Here is a 23,944-nt window from a genome sequence, read left to right as displayed (position 1 = left end):
AAAGACAGAATCACTTTCAAGGCACTCTGCCTAATACATAAGTGTATTCAAGGCAACGCCCCCCAATATCTATGCGAAAAAATAAAAGCCCATAACCCCAATCGCATTCTGCGATCCACCAATCAAAACCTCCTCCAGATACCCAAGGCCAGATACAAGTCCAAAGGAGATCGAAGATTTGCAGTCCAGGGACCTCGCCTGTGGAATGCACTACCAACCACCATCCGACTGGAGTCGGACCACTTGGCCTTCAGGAGAAAGATTAAAACCCATCTCTTCTGAGGTCAAGGGGTTCCTTACCCATGAAATGGATACAGCGCCCAGAGGCGATTCAGTTTGCATGTGTTGCGCTTTACAAGTCTCTCTCTCTCACCCTATGGTTAGCCAGATAAGGACACTGTACAGACAGCATTCCTGTATTGGTAGTTTGTTTAGCCACCACATTCCCCCTTCCTCCAAGCAATCACAGCCTGCCTATGGCACACACACAGCATACAGCTTGTCCCAGGCTGAACAGACTATGCAATAATGTCCTGTAACCCTGCTCACCGCCATCACATAGAAGTGATGCATGGTCACATGACAGAACTTTTTAGCCTTGTAGAAAAAGTTATAACCAAGCTAAAGCAGTCATGGTGCCTGCATAGTTCTAGAAACGTGCATTAGAAAGTGTCCAACATATGTTAATTATTTTTACTTACAATTTAAAAATCAGACTGGCTGTCAGTCTGATAAACATGTTAAATCTTTGGACTGAATCATTAAATGAGAATATATGACCCAACTGACAACAGTAGGGAAATATTGTGCCTTCATTTAAAAAAAAAACCCTGTTGCTATACACAAGTTCTCAAAACATGGCATGGCAAGCATCACTGCTTGAGTAGGGACTTGGACAACAGTAACCAGTGAGCTGCAGGTGAACCAGTTCAGCACTGTTAAAGTGTCAATTTCCATGTGGGCTTCACAAGATGATTTCTAAGATCTGAAAAGAGGAGTATTCAATTTTTTGTAGGTATGCTTTCATTTGGGAGAAAAAGATCACAGCAACAGGATTTTTTTTTTACCAAAACTATACATACACAGAACTAAACAGTATAGTATTACACAAGACACCGCAGAGACTGGAAACATCCTTTTATTTACATATTTAGAATGTTACTTCAGAGGAATGAAACGAGAGGAGTGGGTGGCACCAATACCAGGTCTGCCATGCTTTACAGGCTTGTATGTGATGGAGAATTCACCCAAGTAGTGACCAATCATCTCGGGCTGCAGAAACAAAAAAAAAAAAAAAAAAAAAGTTACTGTGTTAAGCAAAAACACTTTACAGAAGAAAAAAAAACACTAATCTCTACAATACATTCTCATATCCCAAGGTTCCTGTACAAAATTAGCACAACACCCATAAAAGCACATATGAAAGTGTGGTATAGATCTAGGGCCGAAACTAATCGATTACAATTTTCATAATCGACTAATCGGGCAGTAACATAGTGGGGTTAAAAAAATTAAAATTAGCCTTTTATAGTACAAAAAAAGCTGCAAATATTACTTTCACTGTCCCACAGTAAAAAAATGAACCCCTTACAATAGCGATTTGCTCTTTGTACTTATTTTTGTTTTAATCCCATTATGTTACTAAACATCTCAGGCCGGGTTCACATCCGTTTTTTGGTGTAGAAACACACTACAAATCATTTACATATCTTCCTATGGGACACATTCACATCCATGATTTTTTTCAGCTGCTGTGTATTTGGAAAGGGCAAGGACTTAAACGCAAAACGGTGCTATTTTTTTTTTTGGTTCAATATACTTCAATGGAGAAGCTGCAGAAAAGCATGTAATGCATTTGTGGCAATTTGTGTTTTTTAATCTGCCCAAGAACAAATTGGCCCAAATTTTTTTTTTAATTCAATTTGTTTTTAAGGCTATTATCCGATCGAAACAATAATTGGCCAACTAATCGGCAGGATAGACAAACAGCCTAACGCTTGTGAAAGTGGGGGCACACCTTCATGCAGAAGGTTAACGGAGGTGTTAGATGACCTCCAGCTTAAAACCCTAGAGCCTGAGGGGGAGGGGCTCTGAATGCCTATATGCGATTAGTGCTAAAGCAGATGGTGGTTCCTCTGCCCCTTCAATTGACCTGTGTTAAGGCAGGGAGTACATTCGTGCCACCAGAGGGGATTGACACTGAAGAGCAGGACTAAAGAGTTTACTTTCTTCAAAAGGGAAACCAAGTCAGATGTTCCTTGGCTGTACCATCAGCATCCCAGGAACATAGCCAAAGGTGACTTATGCATGTGAACCACCATCAGTCCCAAACGAGGCACAAGCTGACTGAAACAAGCCATCTCAACTAAAAGTGCAAGGCTACAGAAATTTCCTCCACCCGATCCATAAAACAAGGCCCCATTGATGAAGGGATCCTCCAAGTCATAGGTGTCAAACACAAGGCCCGCGGGCTGAATCCGGCCCTAGAGGCCATTTCATGTGGCCCTCACACTTCCAGCCCATCTCCAGATCCTTCATTTCTGCTTTCAAGCAATGCATCCAGCTTCTCCCCAGCAGCAGCATAAGGAAAGGGGGGGGTGCACTGTGATGCAAGGGAGAGTGGGGAACTCAACTTCTGATGGTGGAGGGGCTCTTGACAGCTAATGTAAGGGGAAGGGATGCCAATCTAATCTTACAGATAGAACTGGCCCTTTGTAGGGCAATCATAATGCTGAAGCGGCCCACGATGAAATTGAGTTTGACCCCTCTGCTCCAAGGCATTTAGCCTATTCTGTTATAGCTGTCAAATGAAAAAAATCCATGCCAATAAAGGATGCAGAGCCACTGCAGTTATGGCAACCGAATTTCATGATCACCATCAACCTAATTTTTCCAGTATGCCCATTAACATGGATCACTGGAGCGCCTTATGGTAACAAATGCCTTCTAAAAGTGAAACGCTCACTGAAGGAGCCCAGTATTCCGCAGGAAATTTTTTTTTTTTTAATTTAGTCCTCAGAAGGGGGTGTAGCAAGAAGTTTTTTTTAGATGCGAGATCTTAACACCCTAGATCTGGAACAGCAAGCCGATCCTCTAGACCAGGGGTGTCAAAACTCAATTTCACCGTGGGCCACATCAGCATTATGTTTGCCCTCAAAAGGGCCAGTTGGATCTGTAAGATTAGATGTCCAGCACATCCCCTCCCCTTACATTAGATGTCAAGAGCCCCCCCACCATCAGAAGTTGAGTCCCCCTCTCTCCCTTACATCACAGTGCACCCCCTTTTACTTATGCTGCTGGGAAGATGATGCATTGCTTAAAAGCAAAAAGTAAGGGTTTGGAGGAGGACCAGAGGAGGGCTGGAGGTGTGAGGGCCACATGAAATGGCCTGGAGGGCCGGATTAGGCCTTGTGTTTGACACCTATGCTCTAGACACTGGATACAACACTGTCCCTCAGCCTCAAATCTTACCCAATGCTAAGGCAGCCCCCTATTTCAGTCCAACTGGCCTTACCATCTAAAGTGAAATTTAACCCCCTTAACGCTGGCACCTCCCAGCCCTTTAAGGGGTTTCTGATGCTGGGAGACAGGGCTTATAATCATGCTACTACCGCGATTGGCAGTCACATGATCGGAAAGCTACCAATCGCAGCCATAAGGCACTTTCCGTTAAGTTTAGTGCCTGCAGGTTACATTCAAAGCTAGCCTTGCAAGTCCCAGGACGAGAGCGAGTGTGACTTCGTCAGCCTGCCCCTTCTGACTCAACCAATCACTGGAAGCTTTGCATTCATTGATTGAAAACAAAATTGCCTATGAACGGCTGAGTGCCACTTAGCCCTATGCTATTTTGTTACGGGAGTCACAGGAAGGTCCTGTCTCACACAAACACAGTGCTGTATACTGTATGTAGCTGAGGTTATCTACAATTTATACAGCACACCCAGCAGGCACACATTGGTGAAGGGAATTGTTTGTTTGGGCCAAACAACTTAAAGTGACAGTAAAGTCTGGACCCCACACACACCCCCCAAAAAAAAAAAAAAAAAAAAAAAAAAAAAAACCTCCAGCAAGACCACTGTTGCATCATCTAAAGCCTGTTTTTTTACCTTAATTTCTAGCAGAAGTTGCTTCTAGATCGTCACTAGAGGACACTGTAAATCTGTTCTACGTACTGAAATGAATAAGTTGCCAGTCTCTCATGATAGACCAGAAGCAACTTCCTCTGAAGCAAATGAGATGGAAGCATACCCAAACGAATTCAAGTGTTTTCAAACACAAGAATGGGAAAGATGTAATGCAATATTATTTAACCAGGCAGTGAGAAGAGCACTGTTTAGGTCTAATACATTTCTAGGGTAGTAATGCTTCAAACGGATCCTTCTCAAGCCCTTGAATCATAGGCCCAGGCTGTACACCGAGTCTCAACTTCTGCCCAGCACATGAGTTGTCAAACATAACTCAGCCTGGGTGACAAACGTGACCTTTTAAAAAAAGATATAGTGGAGTGGATTCAGCCACTTACAACAAAACCTGTTATTTGTAGAATTATTGAGTGAAAGCCTCAAAATGCAATTAAAATGTTTTTGGGTTTAGATACCCTTGACCCATTCTAACAAATTCACCAAGTACATATAGCTACACATTTAAAGGACATTACATTTTAAAATATAAATTTCGACATCAAGCCCTTCAGCTGTCACTCACCTTAATTTCAACCTGGTTGAAGGCTTTACCATTGTATACTCCCACCATGCTGCCAACCATTTCTGGCAAGATGATCATGTCTCTCAGATGGGTCTTAATAACCTCTGGCTTCTCCATGGGAGGTGCTTCCTTCTTGGCCTTGCGCAGACGTTTCAGCAGGGAGTTCTGTTTGCGGCGCAAGCCTCTGTTTAGTCGCCGGCGTTGGCGAGCACAGTACAGCTGCATGATTTGCTCACTAAATCATAAGATGAAAGATATTACCATTTTGCCAAGCTTCATGTTTGGGCAAAAAATAAAAACATTTTAATCTTGGAAACTGTGTACTTGGTAACACCACCAATATTCATTCTATATATAGATCCTGTCAGTAACTTGTTATCATAGGCAACAAGTATTTCCATTTACTACAAAAATATAAAATTGCTTACTAGGACATATCAAGCAGCTGGTCCAAATCCACTCCTCTGTAAGTGAATTTCCTGAAGGTCCTCTTCTTCTTCTGCTCGACGTCCGCCTACAACAGTCAAAACAGAAAAGCAAGATTATTATACCATTTACTGCTTGAGTGCCAAAAGCACTTTAGTCAAGATGTCTTTAATGAGAAGCCCGTCATTTATGGTTCAACAGCAGAAAACTCCAGCAGTTTCTAGCCAATGAGTTGGAAGTTAATAATGACAACTTCTGTTTTTGGCTCCATAAGCCATCAAGCTCCTTTCTATAGCCCAGGTAGAGATCAACCGATGGTATCGTATTGGTTTATTACTTTATCACTGTTCTTGCTGTCACAAGGAATGTAAACATCCCTTGTGACAGTAATAGGCAGTGACAGGTACCCTTTATGGAGGGATTGGGGGTCTATAAGACCCAACCCCTCCTCTGCACTTGAAAGTATTCAAAACGTCAAGATAGGCGCTTTTGAATATTTTCTCAAACTGATGTCATTAAGATGCCAGTAATCTGGGAAGTGATGTCATGACATTGTTCCTGGGCTACTAGATCAGAGAACCTGAACAAAGCATCAGCTTTGTTCGGGTCTTCGGCCAGACAGCAGATCCACCGGCTGGTTGCTCAGGCCTCCCGGTGGGACAGGAGAGCGCAGGCGAGCGGCAGGGGCAATGTCCCCTCCCACTGTTTGTAATAACAGCCAAAAGGCTGCTGTGCCGTATCAGTTATTACAATAAAGCTGACCGTCCACTCTAAAGAACGGTATCGGGGTGATGCTTGCAGCTGTAGGCATCACCCTTGTAAAACCCCTTGAAGCATTAAAATCGGTAATATGGTCTAGTTTGAGACCAATATTTCATGAAAATGCCGATATCGTCCTGCAATAAATCGGCCTTACCGATAATTGGTCGATCTCTAGTCTAAAGTCGTTTTATGGTTTGCTTTTAGTCAGATTTACCACCCATTAGAGTACATACAAATATATAGTAACAGTTAACCGCATAAGTTTTTTACTCCATGACCAAGAGTGAAGATTCTCAGTTATTTCACGTTTTAGGACACCTGGAATAAGATCTCTACAGAGCTGCCACTGGCTGTTGGCTGTAGGTTCGTCCATCAGCACTATTTAAAGTGGATGGAGAATCTAAATTTTTGTTCAGCCTGAATAAAAAAAAAAAAAAAAATCTCATCTAACCTTATCCAAAAGAAGCTCCTGCCCCTTTAAAATGCATGTTTTGCTGCGTACCAATCACAGCAGAATAGTAATACGTTTGAAGTGACATTGAAGAGGAAGTAAACTTGTAAAATAACCTGCAAAGACAAAGGCATAATGAGCTAGTATGCATAGCATACTAGCTCATTATGACTTACTTACCTTAGATCGAAGCCGTCCTTGTCTCCCCCCCCCCCCTTCCCTGGCCACAGACATCTCTCCCGGGGGTTACTTCCAGGTTTCGTGGCTCCGGCTGGACCCGCGATGACATCATGCACGCGCGGGAGACACCGGTAACGGCACGCAGACTGATGCATCGGCATATAGGTGCCATTGCATCAGTTTGCTCTAGTGCCAATATCATTGGCACATACAGGAGTTATCTCCTAAACCGTGCAGGTTTAGGAGATATACTGGTTAGCTACAGGTAAGCCCTAAAGTTGAAAAGGTAAAAAAAAAAAATTCCCTAAATAGCTTCCTTTACCTTGGTGCAGTCCTCTTTCACTTACCTCATCCTTCGATTTTGCTTTTAAATGTCCTTATTTCTTCTGAGAAATCCTCACTGCCTGTTCTTTCTGTAACTACACACAGTAATGCGAGGCTTTCTCCCTGGTGTGAAGAAAGCCTCTTGAGGGGGCGAGCGGGAGAGTCAGGATGCCCACTAACACAGCTCCTTTATCTGCAAAGTAGAGTGTCCTGACACTCCTGCTCGCCCCCTCAAGAGGCTTTCTCCACACCAGGGAGAAAGCCTTGCATTACTGTGTGTAGTTACAGACAGAACAGAAAGTGAGGATTTCTAAGAAATTAGGACATTTAAAAGCAAAAATCGAAGGATGAGGTAAGTGAAGGAGGACTGCACTAAGGTAAAGGGAGCCATTTAGGGGGGAAAAAAAATACCTTTACAATCCCTTTAATATAGGATCACCTGTAGCATAAAGTTTAATAGGGTTTACAACCACTTTAAGAATAATGGCACCCAAATGCACACCCTGTCACGATTTGAAATTGCAGGCAGAATTGCGACGATATTGCTCACGATTTCAAATTGCCTAATGTCAACAGGGCCTTAGGATCAAGAGTCCTTAATGGAGGATTTAGCCCACTACTCTTGCTACTGTGCCAGCTTAAGTTTTCCTCTTTATCTCAATGGCAATGCTGACCAAGACAAAGAGGGTCTCGTCCTAGCAGGGCCGACTATGGTCCTAACCTTTCCTTACTTTTTCAAATGTGCAAACATTATGATCAAAATTCAGTACGTTTAGCAGAACTCGGCTGACTTTTGATCCATCTTTGGCTCCTTTTGTTCTCAACAGAAGCTGATCGTTAAGACTGGCTTCTGTCAACCATTCTGGCAGGGGAGTCCTTGCTGTCAGCATACAATAGCACATCAAGGGAAGATCCCTACATCCATATCACTCAACTGTGTACACACTAGTAGTTTTTGTCATTCAACCCAGCAGGGCTGAATGGGGGGAAAAAAAAATAGCTCTGGAGGAGCCGCTGTACTAAACATGCAATGTTAGTATAGCGATCTCCCCTGGTGTAGTGACAGGGGAATAGCCCTTCCCCCCCTCCAATAGTCTGGTCAGTGCTGATCGGCAGACCCTTTTCAGTCACGCCGCCTCGACAGAAGACTTCTGTCAGACCGGCTGCTGTACACACAGGCGATGCCACCTGACATTCAGCTAGGTGTACTAGGCTTTAGGGTCACCATAAAAATAGTAGCATCAGATTTTAACATGGATCTACACTTGTCTTCCTCCCCCTCTTGCTACAATATTTGGCACTATTTGAGAGGTGTGTCCCCAGGATCCCTGATCTGTATACCATGTGCATGAGGGAATCCTCCCTGTTCGTATTCTGACAACAGGTAGACTTCCGCCATCAGAATACAGTGAGCAGCACTGATTGGACAGCTGAATTATGATCCATGTATGGCTGACTTAAAAGGAGACTGTAATGTGTGGTCAGCATAAGGCTACCATACACAAATGTACAATACATATAAAGCATTGTGTAAATTGATGGCACTATAAGTACCCAGAATAAAATTATGTAATCACCTTTAGAGCTACCATTTGGGAGGATAAACCCAAACAATCTGATTAACAAATCAGGAAGGTCCTTGTACTAGATCTAAAGGACAACGCGATCAGATTGCATAGTGTATGGGCAGATAACTCAGTTGGTGAAGCCTTATAGTACCATTTGTACAGATCGTTAGCTGCCTGCTAAGGGGAATCAGGTGACCAGTGTCCATACATAGCGATATGTCGTAACAGAGCCTAGGAGTATAAACCGATTGAGATCCCTTCACTATCGGGCTGTATCAGAGAGCCCACACACTGCCCCCCTGCCGGCTACATGCAGAGCCCACACACTTCCCGCTATACACATCACTATAGAACACCCGAGAGCCGCACGCCTCAACTAACCGGCACAGAGGCCCAGCCGTTATTATATCCTCCAAACAGCCGCTCCTTTCACAGCTACCTCCCATAACCACACACCGCACAACACGACACATAACTACGCCGCCACCGGCAAACACAACCGCTACCGCACCGCCCCACACGGAGGATGGTAGCGGATTCCAATTCACACACACGAACCAGCACCCACCATCTTGTCAGGAGCGTTGGGGGAAAAGAGAGATCCCGTTCGTTCAGCGGCAGATATCGCGAGACCTGGCGACACTTCCTGGTCTTGTGTACGTCATTTCCGGTATATGGGAGCGCGTTATGAGGGGCTATGGTTACCTCATGTGTATTACCGCATGTTTACTTGGAGACTGTACCTTATGTATGTGTTATAGTTGTAGAGTGTGTGTGTGTATATATATATATATATATATATATATATATATATATATATATATATATATATATATATATATATATATATATATATATATATTTTTTTTTTTTTTTCGTTCTGCCAGTAGCTGTGCATTTATCAGATGAAGTCATCCTATAGTAAAAGTCTTTTTTGTTATAGAAGCTAAAAGCATTTTGTCAGAAGGAGATTGGTTAAAGTGGAGTTCCACCCAAATGTGGAACTTCCGTTTTAACCACTTAAAGTGGAGTTCCACCCTGAATTTGAATTTTTTTACAGAAAATCAAAAAAAAAAAATTTGAAAAAAAAAAAAAGTTTTTACTTACCAGAAAAAGCGGTTGCTATGCGGAAGTTCCTGATCTGCCTCTTCATCCACCACAGCAGGTCTTCTTCCTCGTCCTCCTTGCGGTGTCTTCTGGGGAATGGTGCGCACTGCCTTCTGGGAACTGTGTGTATCCCAGAAAGCAGCCGCCCATTCACAAAAGCGCAGCGAGACTCGTGCATTGGCAGTAGGAAACGGGCAGTGAAGGCGCAAGGCTCCACTTCCTGTTTCCCTTAGTAAGGATGGCGGCCCCGGGAGCTGCTTGGATCGAGCGACCGGCCTGGGGGGGCCGACATTGCAGGCGCCTAGGACAGGTAATTTTTCCTTAGCCTGTTATGATGTACATATGGTGGCCATTTTCTTGTAGCCGCGCGCCCTTTTTTTCTCTATGGGAGGTCCGCTCAGCGGGCATTTTTTAGCGGTCCACGCGCCTTGTGCTATTTTACACAGCGGCGGCCATTTTCCTGGAGTCCGCACGCTTTTCTGCAGGCTCGGCGGCCATTTTCCTGTGGCTATTGTCCTCTTGTGGCGGTGTTAGCTTTCTCTGAGCAGCGCGAAAGGCCGACTTTATCTCTGCTTCTCATAAGGACATATGCAGCGGCATACAGGGGGCTTCCTTCTGTCAGGACAGGGCGGACAGTGGTCTTTTTTCCTACTGGGGTGGTGAGTCCTCTGGGTTCCCCTTTTCCTTCAGGTGCGGAGCAGATAGGAGGGTGGGCCTTGTACCTGTCGTTACGTCCCTAAGGGGTCAGACGTGTGGGTCAATATGGCGTCCGAAGCAGATGCTTCTTCCCCTGACTTACCTGAGATAGCAACTGGGGCTCCTGCACCTGCGGTTTCTGTGGAGGCTATGTCGGCAGTCCTGTAGGCCTTTGTTGCCAGGGTGCTGCGGTTTGCGGGAAAAAAGGGGGTAAAAAGCGCCCCTTTCCCCCGCCATCTTCAGGGGATATATCTTACTCAGATTTGGGCCCTGCTACGGCTCCCGAGCCCAGGTTCTGAGGTTTCAGAGGATACGGACCACGAACCTTAAGACAGTGAGGATGACTCCGTGTCCGGGTCAGCACACGATAGGGCATTGGTAGGAGCACCTAACACCGTGGTGCGAGATACTCTAAAATTGAAGGATAAGTCAGGTGCATCTGCAGAGGTGTCGTGCCCTTTTGGGTTCCGCAAGCCTGCCCACGCTGAAAAGGTGTTTCCTTGTGTGCCTTACTTAGATGAACTTTTGTACAATGAATGGGAACGCCCGCAGAGGACCTTTTCGGTCCCCAAGTGTATTGCGGTGCATTATCCTTTTGAGGAAGATTTCCTGAAAAAATTTACTTCTTCTCTAAATGTGGTCCCTCCGGTGTCCAGATTAAACAAGGTTACCACGCTTCCAGTGGAAGGAGCACCTGCATTCAAGGACCTGGCGGACAGGAGGGCTGAGGCAGTGGCCCGTTCCCTGTTTAGGGTAGTGGGGTTAGCAGTGTGTCCGGCTGTCGCTGGAGCCCTGGTGGCTCAGACACTTACGGAGTGGGCTAAGATGCTGCACCACGAGTTAAAAGAACACCAGGCTTCCCCTACCTGTGTGGAACTGGCCGACCAATTGGTACAGGGCCTCAAGTTTGTGTGCGAGTCAGCTTTGGAAACGATTCCATTAATGTCCAGGGCCTCAGTCTCTGCAGTCATACTGCGTAGCCTGATTTGGCTAAAATATTGGTCCGCGGACCAGGCTTCTAAGAAAGCCTTGCTTGACTTACCCTTTAAGGGAGAGGGACTTTTCGGAGCCTCCCTGGACTACATCATAAAGGATACCACGGGCGGTAAGAGTGCTCCCGCAATCTGGGAACGGTAAGGAGCCACGCCGTAGGCATGGGCCCTCCTCCGCTCATAAGTGGGTTTTTTTCGTCCGCCAGGAGCTGCAGGTAAGAGCTCCCAGACTGATAAGGCTCCTGCTGAGGGACAAAAGCGTCCCTGGTTTCACAAGCCCAACAAGCCTGCGCACAAACCTGCAACCACATGAAGGTTTGCCCTCACCTGACATGCGGGTGGGGGGTCGCCTTCACACATTCGCGGCTCGGTGGTCTTCCTTACTTTCCGACTGGTGGGTTTGCAAAGTAGTTTCCTCAGGGTACAAGATAGAGTTCCTCTCTTACCCTCCAAATAGATTTTTCTCTTATCGTCAATGGACGGACACAGCTCCTTAAGTCTTGACAAGTGGGTTATGTTCCCTGTTTACAGGAGAGGACTAGGCAGAAACATGTTAGATCATTAAATACATGTTACATTAACAGAGTTGAACAGCCCCGCCCAGGGGGCGGTCCCTCCAGACATAACCCTTCTCACTGCAGCTGCAGCCTCAGTTTCGTTCTGCCTAGCAAAGGAGAAGAACGTATGGCTCCCTTTGGGCCCAGCGCCCTGAGGAGAAATTTTCTTTTATTTTCTTTTATTTAAATTTTTTCTTAAAGAATCTTTTTTCAACTGTCGGCTGAGAGACAGGCTGATTATTATAGATCCTTGTAGTCTTCTCAGTCCGACCAGCATGCGTGGGCACACCTTTGCAAAGAGGCTTGGTCTGCCACGCCATACCTCATGACTCCTGAGGTGGCCGGTGAGCTTTGCTCTGAGGTCCACATATGACTGGGCTGTGGTGTTGTCTCACTCACAGTGGACCGGGCCGACAGCTACAGTGCGGTTGTAGGTCTGTTAGGAATGCGTCAGCGAATCCTCGTTTGGAGGTAAGTACAGTCTCTCCCGCTTAGGTGGGTTAGTACGGCTGGGCATTCCTGGGGTTTGGGGGTCCTTCTCCTCCCTTCCCTGCTCCTTTCCCTCTGCTCCCATTGCAAACATTTGCTGCTGTCGGGGGGTGGGGGGGCCTCCCTGAGGGGACTGTGTCTGGTCAGAGTTTTTTTGTAAGGTTACTGTGTGTATTTTTTTTTTTTACACTTTTAAAAGCCTTAGTGGCTTTTGCTGTTTAAATGCAGCGTTTTGCCGCCATTCGGCCAGCTTTGGCGACATTTTTGGAGTGGTTTTCAATTGCATTGAAAACTCCCATTGGCGGCCATTTTGCCGTAGCCGTGCTCCGAGGACGTTCGGCGGCCATCTTGGCTGACCCCTAGTGCTGAAGCCTACGGTGCACACAGGTCCCTCGGATGCCGCAAGTCTCCTCACAGTATTGTTTCCTCCCCACACGCCGTGTGCTGTGGGAGGATGGCGCGCTGGGCAGTCTCCTAATCGGTGAGTCCCCTGGGATACCCCCGACCAGCGCGGCGAAGGGTGAGTTGCCCTGCATAGGGCATTGGAGCTTCTGTAAAACAATTGCATTTTATACATACACACTATGGGGCTGATTTACCAAGCCTTTACTCCATGACTCATGGAGTAAAAGCAGGAGTAGCAGCCGTTTGGCCATTTACTAAAGAAATACGCTGCTAGTGCAGTGTATTTCCCTAGTTACTAATGTGCTCCGTGCGCCCAGGAGAGGGTGCATTGTGCACCAGTACAGACCTGGCGCACGGCACATTGAACTGTAAATTGCGGGGGTTTGGGCGGGAGTTTATTAGGGGGGGAGGTGGGGGGATGCAGGGGAAGTGAAGTGACATGTGTTTTGAAGTGTTTGGCGGGCCGAATTGAAAGGGAAAGTGTTTTTTGAAAACAGATCCCCGTACGCTTGCACAGTGCGCCTGAACCTCGGGAGGTTCATTTGCATACTGGGCATGCGCAGAGAGAAAAGTCAGGGATTCCCGTGCGCCTTGTCAGTACGCCGTGAAAATCTTGGTAAATACCAAGCGGCATACCCGTGATTGCGCTGCGTGACGCGGCGCACGGGAATCTCCGAGCTGTTTTCAGCCCTGAAGGGGAACTCCGCGCCAAATTTCAAACTTGAAATCGGCGCGGGTCCCCCTCCAGGGCTACATTAGGCTCTTAGGCTTGGTCCGGAACGTGAGGGGTTAAACCCGCGCCGATTCGGCGCGGGGGTCCCCCCCAGATCCAAACCAAGCCCTCATCCCAAGCATGCAGTCTGGCCCGGACAGGAATGGGGGCGGGGACGAGCGAGCGGCCCCCCCTCCTGAGCCGTACCAGACCGCATGCCCTCAACATGGGGGAGTGTGTGCTGTGGGGGAGGGGGGCACTGCCCCCCCACCCCACAGCACTCTTGCCCCCATGTCGATAGGGACAAGAGCCTCTTCCCGACAACCCTTGCCATTGGTTGTCGGGGTATGCGGGCGGGGCTAATCAGAATCTGCGAGCTCCCTTTAATAAGGGGGCCCCCAGATGCAGGCCCCCCACCCTATGTGAATGAGTATGGGGTACATCGTACCTCTACCCATTCACCTGGGGGAAAATGTAAAGTAAAAAAAACACACCACACAGAATAAAATATTTTATTAATCTGCTCCGGAGCCCCCCCTTTCTTCTTTAGCTCTCTTACAAGGGGGGGTTTCTTCTCTCCCGATCTTCCGCCGGGACCCTGGGCTTCGGTGATTTCTGCCGGGGGAGGGCGCCATCCCTCGGTCCTCTCCGGAGCCTTCCGCCGGATGCCCCCACCCCATTTAAGCTCTTTTTCATTAGGGAGGGGCATCCGGACTTCGGGGTCTTCTGCCGGGGGATGGCGCCTATCCCCCGGTCTTTCCGGTGCCTTCCGCCAGGGTTCCGGTCTTCCTGGTCTTCTGCCGGGGGTGCGCCAACTCCCCGGTCTTTTCTCTGCTCCCTCTTCTGCCTGGCTCCCCCGCGGAGCCAGGGCTTTCTTCCGTCTTCTTTCTTCTCTCTTCCTTCTTCTGCCTGTCTCCTCCGGGAGCACAGGGCTTGTCTCCGCTGTCTTCTTCCTTCTCTTCCATTGGATGTTGACACAACGAGGTTCCGCGCTGACATGCCGTGTCAGCGGCGGGCATGGACTTATATAGGGTAATGCCACCATGTGACCTCAACCCATGTGACATCACATTCCCTGGGCATGATGGGAATGTGATGTCACATGGGTTGAGGTCACATGGTGGCATTGCCCTATATAAGTCCATGCCCGCTGCTCAGACGGCATTACAGCGCCGGACCTCGTCGTGTCAACATCGAATGGAAGAGAAGGGAGAAGACAGCGGAGACAAGCCCTGTGCTCCGCGGAGGAGACAGGCAGAAGCGGAAGGCATCGCAGAAGCCCGCGGGTGTCGCCCCCCGGCGGAAGACACCGTACAAGCCCGGGACCCTCCCCCAAAGGCAGGAGCCTCACTGGTGAAGGGGGTCCCGGTGAATTACGTCGCTGAAGACGGGGGTGGGGTGCCAGTGCACCCCCCCCCGCAGAAACCGTCGTGGAAGCCCGGGACCCTCCCCCAAAGGCAGGAGCCTCACTGGTGAAGGGGGTCCCGGTGAATTACGTCGCTGAAGACGGGGGTGGGGTGCCAGTGCACCCCCCCGCAGAAACCGTCGTGGAAGCCCGGGACCCTCCCCCAAAGGCAGGAGCCTCACTGGTGAAGGGGGTTCCGGCAGAAGATGGCGAAGCCCGGGGCCTAATGGGGTGGTGGTGGGGGGCCCCGGCAGAAGACCCCCGGCTGACTAATAAATTAATTTTTAAATGTGTGTGGTGTATTATTTTTTTCCATTTTTTTTCCCAGGTGAATGGGTAGGGGTACAATGTACCCCATACTCATTCACATAGGGTGGGGGGCCGGAATCTGGGGACCCCTTTATTAAAGGGGTCTCTCAGATTCTGATAAGCCCTCCGCCCGCATACCCCGACAACCAACGGCCAGGGTTGTCGGGAAGAGGCTCTTGTCCCTATCGACATGGGGACAAGAGTGCTTTGGGGTGGGGGGGCAGTGCCCCCCTCCCCCACAGCACACACTCCCCCATGTTGAGGGCATGTGGTCTGGTATGGCTCAGGAGGGAGGGGGGCGCTCGCTCGTCCCCACCCCCATTCCTGTCTGACCAGACTGCGTGCCTGGGATAAGGGCTTGGTTTGGATCTTGGGGGGGACCCCACGCTATTTTTTTTTGCGCGGGTTTAACCCCTTATGTTCCAGACCAAGCCTAAGAGCCTGGTATGCACCTGGAGGGAACCCACCTTATTTTTTTTTTGGGGGTCTGGAGTTCCCCTTCATGAACAGCGATCTGTCATTTACACATGTCAGTCCCACCCCCCCCCTACAGTTAGAACACATCCAGGGAACATATTTAACCCCTCCCTCGCACCTAGTGTTAACCCCTTCCCTGCCAGTGGCATTTTTAGAGTAAGCAATGCATTTTTACAGCACTGATCGCTAGAAAAATGCCAATGGTTCCAAAAAAGTGTTCGATGTGTCCGCCATAATGTCGCAGTACCGATAAAAATCGCTGATCGCCGCAATAACTAGTTAAAACAAAAAAAAAAAATATTTTGTAGACGCTATAACTTTTGCCAAAACCAAACACTAAACGCTATTTGCGATTTTTTGGAACCAAAAAGATGTAGAATACGTATCGGCCTAAACTGAGGGTTTTTTTATTTTTTAGAATATATATTTTTGGGGATATTTATTATAGCAAAAAGTAAAAATAATTTTTACATATGTGGGCGGGACTTACGCAAGTCCCGCCCACATATATAAACATCGTTCAAACCACACATGTGAGGTATTGACGCGTGCGTTAGAGCCAGAGCAATACTTTTACCACTAGACCTTCTTTGTAACTATAAACTGGTAACCTGGAAAAAAAAGAAAAAGGTCGCCAATGGGGATATTCACGGAATTCATTTTGGCCCCATTGCAGGAGTGTTTCCAATAGTAAAGCGTGACATGTAAGGTATCTATTTACTCAGTGTAACATCATCTTTCACATTATCCCCAAAAATTGGGCTCACTTTTGTGTTTTGTTAATTTTTAACCACTTGAGCCCGGACCATATTTCTGGTCAATGACCGGGCAAGTTTTTGTGATTCGGCACGGCGTCGCTTTAACTGACAATTGCGCAGTCGTGCGACGTGGCTCCCAAACAAAATTGGCAACCTTTTTTTCCCCACAAATAGATTATTAAATGTGCGTGTTTACTTCTGTCTTTAACACCTCCCCTTCAGGCTGGAAAGCATCAGATCAGGGGAAACAAAAAAAAAAAAGCTCTCATTCCATTGCAGCTTGGTTCCTACATGTGTGATGAACTGAGCATGCTCAAACACTTAGAAAAAAAATATCCTTTCTTTTTAAAAGGTGAAAAACACTCCTTGGATGCTCATAGAGCGTGGTTTGGGTTAATTGCAGGTGTGCCCAATTACAAGCTCACCCAAACTAGAGACTGCAATTTGTTCATGTGATTTCAATTGCTTCATTACTAGCACTGTTATAAAAAGCTTGGATCGATCAATCCTCAGCTGCCCTCAGAAGGGGCAGGCTGGCAGAAATGCTGTTGCTAAACACAAATGTGGTTTGTTGCATGGGTTTTGTTTTATTTTGCCAATGGTTTTGGTTTATTTTTAAATGATGTTCACTTTGATGTATTTGTCTATGTGGCCTTATTTTATGAAAAATGTGTGAAGCTATGGTTGTTTAGAATTTTGAAATGTATTTTTGTTTGTGTTTGTTTGTTTGTCTTTTGTTACTTTTTCATGCTACATATGTTGACAGCTGCAGCTGAAATCGGTTTGGGCCTAACAAATTATGTGTGATTTTTGTCTAAGCTTCTTTCCTGGTGTGTAATCATGAAATGTTTGCCATGTTTATTCTCCATGACTTTAAAGACAAAACTGGTAAGTATTTTCTTTTTTCTGCAGTGGTCCTCAGCCCTCAAGTACCCCCGACAGGACATGTTTTGTGGATTTCTCTTATCAAGAATTGCTGTCCAGACTGTATTTTAAAGCACATGTGCAAGATGAAGGAAAACCTGCAAACATGGCCTGTGGGGGGGGGTTTGCTATTGGTGGACAGGCTTGACGTGCTGATTTACAGCACTGTGCTTAAATCTAGCGCAAGGCAATCCTATTCAAATTGTGGGTGTTTGAGGGAAGCAAAGTGAGTGTTAGAACCCCTGCTTTGTGTTTTTTTATTTTTGTGTTGAGCTTTGTGTCCCTTTTCTTAAAATTGGCTTCACTTCCTGTCACACAGCTGAACAGGAAGTGAGGTTAAAACCCTACCAGTGTCATTTCTTGGGGACACAGGTCAATCTAACTAGTGTCCCCATTAAGCAAATTGCACTCCAGCACTGCTGTGTACACCCCAAATCATGGGTCTTCAAACTACGGCCCTCCAGTTGTTCAGGAACTACAATTCCCATCATGCCTAGTCATGTCTGTGAATGTCAGTGCATTACAAGGCCTCATGGGATGTGTAGTTCTACAACAGCTGGAGGGCCGTAGTTTGAGGATCCCTGCCCCAAATGATTATTTAGTTTGGGGTTTAGTAAAGGCAAAGCCACTCTGCAGTACAAGCATAGTTGCTGAAAATCAGAGAGGAAGCACTGATGGTTTTAACATCCAATCCTGTAGAAGCAAAGTTGTTTTGTTTTCTTTCTTCCTTGCTTTGCACTTGTAGTGCAAAGTGGATTTGCCTTTAGTAAATGGACCCCAAAGTCCAAGATCCCTAATAATTTGGGGTGTACACAGCAAAATGCTAGAGTGCAATTTACATAATGGGAAACTATTTAGATTGATCTCTGTGTCCCCAAGAAAAGATATTAGTAAGGTTTTACCCTCACTTCCTGTTTGGCTATGTGACAGGAAGTGAATGAATTAGAAAGGGTGAAGACACCTCACAAATGTTGTCACTATCAGGGGTGCAGACATCCCCAAAAAAATGAGCAGATAATACTTATTTGCAAATTAATAATTTTTTAGTTAACATTGGGTGGGGTGCTCTAACACACACATTCCTACATATTAGCAACGCTGTATCCTGGCCTATTGGCATGGTTATATTTTCTTAGGGCTCTCAATAAAACTCTATGAAATTTGTGCTTAAACTAGAACCAGGGGCGGACTGACAACTCATGGGGCCCCTGGGCAATAGAAGATTATGGGGCCCCTCTGGCTTACAGATGACCACCACGCCAGGAGGTAGTGCAGAGGCGGGCAGCTAAAATCTTGGGATATTCACATTAAAAGCATGTCATTTTCGGACATATCAGGGACAGATCTAAAAAAAACAGATTTTTACATACTGTCCCTGGTTTTACTGAGCCTGGCAACCCGGATGGGGCCCCCTAGTGGCATGGGGCCCTCGGGCAGTGCCCGAGTGACTCAATGGTCAGTCCGCCCCTGACAAGAACTATAATCAACAAGTTTTATTTTCTTTAATTTTGGATAGAGTGAGGGAGGGTTATAGGCCCTGTCAGTTTATTTTGTATTATCTGTGTCCAATTGGAGAGATTTGCCTTCACTTCCTGCCCCATAGCCAAACAGGAAGTGAGAGAAAAACTATGCAAATTAACCACTTCCCGCCCAGCCTATGGCCGATTTACGTCCGGGAAGTGGTTACACAATCCTGACAGGACGTCCTGCAGGATTTCATGCCGCGCGCGCCTGTGGGGGCACGCAGCGCGGCGATCGGTGATGCGGGGTGTCAGTCTGACACCCTGCATCTCCGATCTCGGTAAAGAGTCTCTCACGGAGACTCTTTACCACGTGATCAGCCGTGTCCAATCACGGCTGATCACGATATAAACAGGAAGAGCCATCGATGGCTCTTCCTCACTCGCGTCTGACAGACGCGAGTATAGGAGAGCCGATCGGCGGCTCTCCTGACAGGGGGCGTTCGCGCTGATTGTTTATCAGCGCAGCCCCCCCTCGGATCACCACACTGGACCACCAGGGATGCCCACCCTGGACCACCAGGGTGTGCAAAAAAAAAAATATAGAAAAAAAAAAAAGCATTAAAAAAAAAGATGCCAATCAGTGCCCACAAATGGGCACTGACTGGCAACCTGGGAAAATCAGTGCCACCCCACAGTGTCCATCAGTGCCACCCACAGTGTCCATCAGTGCCACCCCACAGTGCCCATCCATGCACAGTGCCCACCTATCAGTGCCCACCTGTGCCGCCCATAAGTATCAGTGCCACCCATAAGTGCCGCCCATGAGTGCCCATCTGTGCCGCCCATGAAGGCCCATCTGTGCCGCCCATGAGTGCCCATCTGTGCCGCCCATGAGTGCCCATCTGTGCCGCCCATGAGTGCCCATCTGTGCCGCCCATGAGTGCCCATCTGTGCCGCCCATGAGTGCCCATCTGTGCCGCCCATGAGTGCCCATCTGTGCCGCCCATGAGTGCCCATCAGTGCCGCCTATGAGTGCCCATCAGTGCCGCATAGCAGCGCCGCCAATCAATGCCACCTCATCTGTGCCCGTCAGTACTACCTCATCGATGTCCATCAGTGCCATCTCATCGGTGCCCATCAGTGCCGCCATATCAGTGCCCGTAATTGAACGAGAAAAACTTATTTACAAAAAAATTAACCTAAAAAAATAAAAACGTTTTTTTGTTTCAAAATTTGCAGTCTTTTTTTAGTTGTTGCGCAAAAAAAAAATCGCAGAGGTGATCAAATAACAACAAAACAAAGCTCTATTTGTGGGGGAAAGAGGATGCCAATTTTGTTTGGGTACAGTGTTGTATGACCGCGCAATTGCCATTCAAAGTGTGACAGTGTTGAAAGCTGAAAATTGGCTTGGGCGGGAAGGTGCGTAAGTGCCTGGTATGGAAGTGGTTAAGGGAATCCAGTGCCCCCCCAGAACTAGTGTGTGGGTCCCCTGAAAATTCCTGGGCGGGTCATACAAAAACAGGGTGTGGCTTTGACAGGAAGGGGTGGGTCATTTTTCTATTAGGAGGTGCAGATATGTAGTCAGGCCTAGGGCAGAACAAAACCTAAATATACTACTGCATATTAGGGCTTATTTAGACCGGATCTGATTTACAGCGTGTTTTTATATTGTGGGAGGAAACCCACGCAGGCACAGGGAGAACATGCAAACTCTATGCAGATGCTGTCACGGGCGGGATTCGAACCAACGACTCTTTTGCTGCTAGGTCAAAGTGCTATACACTACACCACTGTGCTGAACGAACATGATTGCAGCTGAAAGCATGAGAACTTTTATTTTTTTTTTCAATACCATGCTTTCCAGCCTCATTGACCCCGCCTCTCTCCATAAAGAGGACCTGTCACACACTAGTCCTATTACAAGGGATGTTTACATTCCTTGTAATAGGAAGAAAAGTGATCCAAAATCAAAAAAAGTGTCAAAAAAGTGCAAGAATAAAAATATGAGGTAAAAAAAAAAAAAAAATAACGCCCCTGTCCCTAGAAGCTCGCACTCAGAAGCAAATATGCATGTAAGTCCCGCCCACATATGTAAACACCATTCAAACCACACATGTGAGGTATTGACGCGTGCGTTAGAGCGAGAGCAATAATTCTAGCCCTAGACCTCCTCTGTAACTCTGAACTGGTCACCTGTAAAAAAAAAAACAAGCATCGCCTATGGATATTTTTATGTCCCGAAGTTTGGCGCCATTCCATGAGTGTGTACAATATTAAAGCGCGACAAGTTAGGTATCTATTTACTCGGTGTAACATCATCTTTAACATTATCCATAAAAATTGGGCTAACTTTACTGTTTTTTTTTTTTTAATTCATGAACCGTGTTTTTTTTTTGGGCCAAAAAAAAGGCGTTTGAAAAATTATTGCGCAAATACCGTTGGAAATCAAATAAAAAATGACCGCTAACTTTATTCCCTAGGGTGTCTGCTAAAAAATTATATATAATGTTTGGGGGTCCTGATTAATTTCCCAGGAACAAAATATAATTTTTACATGAAGGAGAGAAGTGCCAGAATAGGCGCGGTATGGAAGTGGTTAAAGTGAAATAATAAAAGTGAAATATTCCTTTAAATTTCATACAGGGGGGGAGGGGGGGTACACGCATGTTTCCCGTGCTTAGAACTGTCCCTGTACAAGATGTAATTTCTGAAGTGAAACAAAAAAAAGGAAGTTTAAAGTACTCATGGCTATAAAGAATACAGTCATTGCTCATTAAAAAAAAAAAAAAAAAAAGGGGGTCCCTCCAAATTAAATTACCAGGCCCTTCAGGTCTGGAATGGATATTAAGGGGAACCCCGCCGTAAAAACCCCCCCAAAAAATGGCGTGGGGTCCCCCCAAATATCCATACCAGACCCTTCAGGTCTGGTGTGGATTTTAAGGGGAACTCCACCCCAAATTGAAAAAAAAATGGCGTGGAGTCCCCTAAAAATCCACACCAGACCCTTATCCGAGCACGTTGACCTGGCCGGCCGCAGAAAAGAGGGGGGGACAGAGTGCGGCCCCCCCTCTCCTGAACCGCACCAGGCCACATGCCCTCAACATGGGGAGGATGTCCCCATGTTGATGGGGACAAGGGCCTCATCCCCACTGTAGTGATCATGTATAGTGTCCAACACAGAACCATAAGATCCAATGTACTGAAGTCAGAGAGTAAATTAGGTTGTTCCGCAACAACTCACACCAGGTTCTCCAGAGAACTCATTTAATGGATCTTCCAATAACATACATGGGGGCTGATTTACCAAGCCTTTACTCCATGACTCATGGAGTAAAAGCAGGAGTAGCAGCCGTTTGGTGATTTACTAAAGAAATACGCTGCTAGTGCAGTGTATTTCCCTAGTTACTAATGTGCTCCGTGCGCCCAGGAGAGGGTGCATTGTGCACCAGTACAGACCTGGCGCACGGCACATTAAACTGTAAATTGCGGGGGTTTGGGCGGGAGTTTATTAGGGGGGGAGGTGGGGGGATGCAGGGGAAGTGAAGTGACATGTGTTTTGAAGTGTTTGGCGGGCCGAATTGAAAGGGAAAGTGTTTTTTGAAAACAGATCCCCGTACGCTTGCACAGTGCGCCTGAACCTCGGGAGGTTCATTTGCATACTGGGCATGCGCAGAGAGAAAAGTCAGGGATTCCCGTGCGCCTTGTCAGTATGCCGTGAAAATCTTGGTAAATACCAAGCGGCGTACCCGTGATTGCGCTGCGTGACGCGGCGCACGGGAATCTCCGAGCTGTTTTCAGCCCTGAAGGGGAACTCCGCGCCAAATTTCAAACTTGAAATCGGCGCGGGTCCCCCTCCAGGGCTACATTAGGCTCTTAGGCTTGGTCCGGAACGTGAGGGGTTAAACCCGCGCCGATTCGCCAGATCCAAACCAAGCCCTCATCCCAAGCATGCAGTCTGGCCCGGACAGGAATGGGGGCGGGGACGAGCGAGCGGCCCCCCCTCCTGAGCCGTACCAGACCGCATGCCCTCAACATGGGGGAGTGTGTGCTGTGGGGGAGGTGCCACCCCACAGCACTCTTGCCCCCATGTCGATAGGGACAAGAGCCTCTTCCCGACAACCCTTGCCATTGGTTGTCGGGGTATGCGGGCGGGGCTAATCGGAATCTGCAAGCTCCCTTTAATAAGGGGGCCCCCAGATGCCGGCCCCCCACCCTATGTGAATGAGTATGGGGTACATCGTACCTCTACCCATTCACATGGGGGAAATGTAAAGTAAAATAAAACACCACACAATAAAATATTTTATTAATCTGCTCCGGAGCCCCCCCTTTCTTCTTTAGCTCTCTTAGAAGGGGGGGTTTCTTCTCTCCCGATCTTCTGCCGGGACCCTGGGCTTCGGTGATTTCTGCCGGGGGAGGGCGCCATCCCTCGGTCCTCTCCGGAGCATTCCGCCGGATGCCCCCACCCCATTTAAGCTCTTTTTCATTAGGGAGGGGCATCCGGACTTCGGGGTCTTCTGCCGGGGGATGGCGCCTATCCCCCGGTCTTTCCGGTGCCTTCCGCCAGGGTTCCGGTCTTCCTGGTCTTCTGCCGGGGGTGCGCCAACTCCCAGGTCTTTTCTCTGCTCCCTCTTCTGCCTGGCTCCCCCGCGGAGCCAGGGCTTTCTTCCGTCTTCTTTCTTCTCTCTTCCTTCTTCTGCCTGTCTCCTCCGGGAGCACAGGGCTTGTCTCCGCTGTCTTCTTGCTTCTCTTCCATTGGATGTTGACACGACGAGGTTCCGCGCTGACATGCCGTGTCAGCGACGGGCATGGACTTATATAGGGTAATGCCACCATGTGACCTCAACCCATGTGACATCACATTCCCTGGGCATGATGGGAATGTGATGTCACATGGGTTGAGGTCACATGGTGGCATTGCCCTATATAAGTCCATGCCCACTGCTCAGACGGCATTCCAGCGCCGGACCTCGTCGTGTCAACATCGAATGGAAGAGAAGGGAGAAGACAGCGGAGACAAGCCCTGTGCTCCGCGGAGGAGACAGGCAGAAGCGGAAGGCATCGCAGAAGCCCGGAGAGTGGCGCCCTCCGGCGGAAGACACCGTACAAGCCCGGGACCATCCCCCAAAGGCAGGAGCCTCCCTGGTGAAGGGGGTCCCGGTGAATTACGTCGCTGAAGACGGGGGTGGGGTGCCAGTGCACCCCCCCCGCAGAAACCGTCGTGGAAGCCCGGGA

The 23,944-nt window shown here is 47.6% G+C and overlaps 1 protein-coding gene across 1 annotated transcript; it reads right to left on the bottom strand.

Annotated features, from left to right (window-relative positions):
* Window positions 1-1,122: 1,122 nt before the first annotated feature.
* RPS15 (ribosomal protein S15) lies at window positions 1,123-9,089 on the bottom strand. Its single transcript, XM_040323453.1, has 4 exons — window positions 8,984-9,089; window positions 5,133-5,218; window positions 4,705-4,939; window positions 1,123-1,272 (listed from the first exon to the last, which is right to left on the bottom strand). The coding sequence occupies exons 1-4, from the start codon at window positions 8,984-8,986 to the stop codon at window positions 1,159-1,161; spliced, it is 438 nt and encodes a 145-aa protein (XP_040179387.1). The 5' UTR covers window positions 8,987-9,089; the 3' UTR covers window positions 1,123-1,158.
* Window positions 9,090-23,944: the final 14,855 nt, after the last annotated feature.

The sequence above is a fragment of the Rana temporaria genome, chromosome 1, assembly GCF_905171775.1.
Source record: "Rana temporaria chromosome 1, aRanTem1.1, whole genome shotgun sequence".
Lineage (NCBI taxonomy): Eukaryota > Metazoa > Chordata > Amphibia > Anura > Ranidae > Rana > Rana temporaria.
Note: the sequence above shows the minus strand (reverse complement) of the source record. Positions and strands in the feature narration are given on the sequence as shown.

What these genes read in the sequence shown, in the direction of transcription:
- RPS15 (XM_040323453.1), bottom strand. An exon ending in CAGCTGCTTGATATGTCCTA is followed by an intron (nt 4,940 to 5,132) that starts GTAAGCAATTTT and finishes CTTATGATTTAG; the next exon opens with TGAGCAAATCATGCAGCTGT. An exon ending in TCAACCAGGTTGAAATTAAG is followed by an intron (nt 1,273 to 4,704) that starts GTGAGTGACAGC and finishes TTGTTTCTGCAG; the next exon opens with CCCGAGATGATTGGTCACTA.